Here is a 5,259-nt window from a genome sequence, read left to right on the forward strand (position 1 = left end):
AGACGTAGGCAGATAGATAGATAGATAGATAGATAGATAGATAGATAGATAGATAGATAGATAGATAGATAGATAGATAGATAGATAGATAGATAGATAGATAGATAGATAGATAGATAGATAGATAGATAGATAGATAGATAGATAGATAGATAGATAGATAGATAGATAGATAGATAGATAGATAGATAGATAGATAGATAGATAGATAGATAGATAGATAGATAGATAGATAGATAGATAGAAAAGCTCAAACTGCCAAAGGTTCGCTAAGAAATGCTTCGCATTTAAAATCCGCACAGATTTCCCGGAAAGTTCCAAGTTGACGAAAAATTTGTCCTGGCTCGCCATATTTCGTCCGATTAAGTTTTGCGAGAAATATCTGTATGGATTACATTTGCATATAACCTTCGTGCTTGAAAGTGTGGATCATTTCTGCTGTTCTATGAACTCACTTTCATCTTGCGGGCTTCCGCAGAATATATTTCCCAGTAAGACAAGCAATAGAAACATATCGTGGAGTACAAACGGAATATTGCCAGTATTTATAGCATCAACTGAAAATATGAAGATCCTTGCGCTTTGCATAAGCACTTGTCCGCGATTACAAAAGTACACACATCTGTATGCCAGTATAGTAAATGACTAACTTCGTATAAAAGAAATGTCGTGAATCATAAAGATAATGTAGACGCTGCCACGGAATGGTGCAATCGCGTCAGTCGACGACATAAGCAGCTAAACAAGGAATTTCGCCGAACTGTCATTTTCACACAAGGGCTGGCAGTATGATCACAGTAGCCGCACGCTTGTTTCCTACAGTACATGACGTCTAGAAGTACAGATTTTCGAAACAAGAAAATACTACTTATTTGCATTCATACTACAAGCCTGAGGTCTGTGCGCCCAGCCATCCATACGATCTTGCCTTCGGCATTTCTAACAGCTTCAATACTATAATAAACACTAAAGAGAGCGAGGGAACCTTATAAAACAAGTGAATATCTATTTACGACGAGACCCTGCAGCCACCTGCTTTCACCAGGTTCTGCACCGCGTCGCAGGAGTCATCGTCCGGTTGGGCTTGCACTTAAAAGCGCGAGCGAACTCCCGTGAGTTCGCGAGCGCCAGGTTGACGCGCACGGCGTTCGGCACCAACCCTAGCTTGGTCTGCAGGCGGCCCAACGTCCCGCGTCCGTGATGGTCGCACAGCGAGAGCGCAAAGTTCACGAAGAAGAGCTGCGTAGGATCCAGCACTCGCGCGCGGCTCACGCGTACGGAGAGCTTGCCGGAGCCCGGGCGCTCTCGGAAGGCGTCCAGCAGTGGTGCCACGGACGCCACGTCGCGAAACAGCGCGTGCACGTCCACGTGTTCGCGCCAGTTGGCGCCGACGCCTCCGGAGTTCGAAGACCAGAAGAGCGCGCCGTACTGGTCCAGCAAGCAGCGCGTCAGGCGGTCGAAGCGAGCGCTCGAGTTGAGGCCCCACCAGGTTTGCAGCGAGAGCACGTCGTCGATGTGCCTGCCGTCGAGAGCGTCGATGGCGCGCAGGGCCTCCGCCAGGATAGGCCGACCAACGACGGGAATGAAAGGCGCGTCGATGGTGTTCGAGACGCGCGTCAGGAAGGCCACCAGGCTCTGTGGCAGGAAAAGAAGGTTTCGCAGCGGGAAGTAGTAACTATTGGGAGCGCCGAACACCCGGAGCGGGTACCGAGCGTCGAGGTCGAGGTTGGGCACCCGCGACGAGAGGTAGGCGCGTCGCGTGTGCCTCAGTAGGGCGACGGCGCTCGCCAGCGGCTCGGACTCCCTGAGCAGGGGCGAAGAGACGCCGTAGTAGAGCGCCGGCCAGTAAAGGCTCGGTGCGGTGCCGAACACCTGGAAGGCCACGGCTTGCAGCTTGGACTGCGCCTTGCGCCGCTCATCCGATCGCAGGAAAGCGAGGCGCGCGGCGCGCAGGCTGGCCGAGTGTAGCACCGAAGAGGCGAGCGCAGCCAGCTGCCGGTCGTACTGGGTTCGGTACACGGTGGAGAACTGGCGGCCCAGCGACATGCGCGCCAGCATGGCCGTACCGTAGCGGTAGGTGCGTTCCAGCAGGCCGAGGCAGGTCTCCAGCCTCTCGCTCAGTCCGCTTAGGCCTCTGCTGGCCAGTTTGGTCACGAAGGCCGACCATGGCTCATCGGCTGGCAGCAGCGGCGACAGCAGGACTATCAGCCTCACGCCGGCGTAGTTGGCCAACGTCCTCTGCGGCGTCTCCTGCACCAGGAGCGTGGCCTTGCCGAAGTAGGTGCACCGGTCGCAGACGACGGTCGTGTTGTAGATCACGTTGCGCGTGCCGTGGAACGTCTCGGCCAAGAATGTGGTCCAGTTCCACTTGGCCACAGCGCCCAGCTGTCCAGCGCGCACGTATCGCTGTTCTAGGGGCAGTAACGGGGCTGCGCGGATCGCCTCCAGCCGCTTCTCGAAGGCCACCAGGTCAGCGGCGAGGCGCGAGTATACCGAGTCCCTGCTGCTACTCGCGTTGACCGCAACAGCACCACTCGAGTTGCCGCCGGCCGCCGAGGACAGCAGCTGCGCCAACTGGGTCTCGTACTCGACCAGAGAGCTGGACGAGCGCCGATGGAGCAGGAACTGGTGAAGCAGCGTCTCGGGCGGTTCCACATGCAGCTGGTACTCGTCCGCCTGTGAGAGGTCCCTGCGCAGCGCCACGTTGGCCAGCACGCCTTCGCCGACGTCGCGCTCCAGGCCTGCCAACACCGGAAGAAGACTCCAATCGGCAGGTGGCTCGTCCGCGTACGGCCAGCCGCCAAGGCCCACCCGAAAGAGAACGTCGTGGACTTCGTTCCAACCATTGGACGAAGAGGACGATGATGACGCCCGGTCACAGAGACGGAGCAGCGAAACGGCCTGCGCCGGGGAAGCTCCAGGCGCCTTGCTCACCCTCCGGCTGCCGTCTCCCGTAGCGAGTCAGCGAGTCCCGCACATCCGCGAGCAACTGAGCGACCGAGAAGTCTGCGTACGGCTGGTCACTCAGGCGGCCGTCCTCTCGAAACCAGGCCGAGGAGCAGACGTGCCCGTAGAAATCCTGGCAGGGATCGACCGATTCGTTGAGGCGGCCCCAGAGGTAGTCGCTGTGCCAGTGGCACGACGCCGTCTTGCACTCGCCGGCCTGGCTCCTCGGTCATCTGCTGCTGCGAGTAGAAGCTCTCGAGCGCGCGCAGGATGTACTCGGTCTGGATCTTGAGCTTGACCGTGAAGACGGTGCAGACGATGCCCATTGCGAAGCAAAGCCAAATGCAGCCCAGAAGAGCCAGAAGTCGCCGTTGCATGACAATCTTGAAGCGAGCGGTTCGCAATAGACGAGCAATGGCGAAGGTCTTGTCTTGCCGCTGCGCGAGACCGTAAGAGAACGAGGCGAATGCGCAGTGCGTGACTTTCGATTTCGTTTTCCTTCACTGAATGCTGCGAGCCCACTGCGAGGCATTGGCTGATATTCGGATCGTATTAGGAGAAACTATAGTCATTTTTAAAATCAACGGGAAGTGAACGAAGATTGCCTCACGAAGAATTTATTTTAAAAATCAATTTCAATCAACTGAAAATTCGTACACAGCGACGAGAGAGACCGTTGTTGTTGTTCGTTGAACATGTGGCTGCTGCCCACTATACGAAGGATTTTCCAAGCAACAAGCGATTGTTCAAGTTTATTATAAAAACTAATATTTCAGGACTACCATACATCAAGTGCTATTTAAATGTGAAGTTATACGTTCGTGACGGTGACGTGGAAACGATTCACCGCTTTCTACACTTTGTTGGCAAAACAAATGGCTTACATAAAGCATAATAATAAATTACTCTGTAAAGAATCGACAACCGAAAACCGGAGTTAAAGGTCAAATATACACAGAGCAGTCATTCCTCTTTAGAAGTTATAGTGGCAAGAAAAGAAATTAAGTTCAAGAGTTAGTAATTGGTTAGTTCAAAACTGAAGAGCAATCGCACATGCACCATCGAAAAAAGTAAATATGCGGTTAAACAACTGGGCCAGTATTCACAGAACTTTCTTACGCTGGAATATTTTGTCAGATACGTTTCGGGCGAGTACTGTTGCTAAACAGATTACTATTGGTGACGACTGCTCAGCCGACCTATTGCAAGAGCACTTGCGACCAAGTGCGTTCAGTACAATATACCCAAATGAAAAAGAAGAACAAGACGAAGAGATCGGACTTCCTCGCACTAATTCATTTTATATCATATGATTGGCCTATTCCTATTTTTATTGGTACATAAACAAATAATTCTTCAATTTTTCTATATACCCTAGACGGCCGAGTAGTTCCTTTTACTGCGTCTAAATTCTAAATTTTCCCACTTATATTAACAGCCGGTTTCATGGCCAATCCCCTGTAGTGGGTAAGAGCCAAGAATTAAGGGTCAAGCAAGCAAGCAAGCAAGCAAGCAAGCAAGCAAGCAAGCAAGCAAGGTATAAAACCACTCAATTCTTGGCCAATCCCCCACAGTGGGTGTGAGCCACAGTTGAAGGTGAATAAGAACAAGGACGACAACAAGATGTCTTTCTCATTCGAGTCGTCTCAGGCGAGTACACTAGGGACGTGCGACTCTTTAAGTCACTATCTAACGTATTGACGTTCAGTTGTTTCTGCTCCAACATCATAACAGGAAGCCAGAACTCAGTGGGCGGTCGAGTAGTTTCAATAGAAAGGCAAACAATAAAAAATTCGGCAGATCCCACGCACTGTGGGAATCGATGTAATGCGAAGCAGCCAGCAAAGAGCTGCCTACATCGCCTTGTTTGTCTTTGAGCCAAATGAAATCATTCATGCCATGGCATCTAGTCCACCACATATCGCATGTTTGCCATGCACGCGTGCATGCACAATCTAGTATACACCATGAACGCACATTCTGCTATATACAATGCATGGCCTGTCGTTTATGTTCATCACGCACTCGTGTCGTGCCATACCAATTTTGTATATATCCAGTTAACAAAACGGCCGGAAGCACACCATGACAGTGGCATGTAAATCATACCGTACATGACATGCATAACATGATTCGCATGTTAAGACCTCTCATTTATGTTCGTCATACAGTCACATCGCGCAATATCAATTTTGGTGTATATCAAACGAGCGAAATGGCCGCGAGTGCACCACGAGTATAGCATGTAAATCATGCCATACATGACATGCATGTCATGACTTTCATGTTAACACCTTTCATTTACGTTCGTCA

At 51.4% G+C, this 5,259-nt stretch overlaps 1 protein-coding gene across 1 annotated transcript; it reads right to left on the bottom strand.

Moving 5' to 3' along the window:
• Positions 1-1,005: 1,005 nt before the first annotated feature.
• On the bottom strand, positions 1,006-3,365 carry LOC119385862 (neprilysin-21). Its single transcript, XM_049414363.1, is given in 3 exon segments — positions 1,006-2,910; positions 2,912-3,169; positions 3,171-3,365. Coding segments are annotated over 3 exon segments (2,283 nt in total). The 5' UTR covers positions 3,324-3,365; the 3' UTR covers positions 1,006-1,038.
• Positions 3,366-5,259: the final 1,894 nt, after the last annotated feature.

The sequence above is a fragment of the Rhipicephalus sanguineus genome, chromosome 3, assembly GCF_013339695.2.
Source record: "Rhipicephalus sanguineus isolate Rsan-2018 chromosome 3, BIME_Rsan_1.4, whole genome shotgun sequence".
Lineage (NCBI taxonomy): Eukaryota > Metazoa > Arthropoda > Arachnida > Ixodida > Ixodidae > Rhipicephalus > Rhipicephalus sanguineus.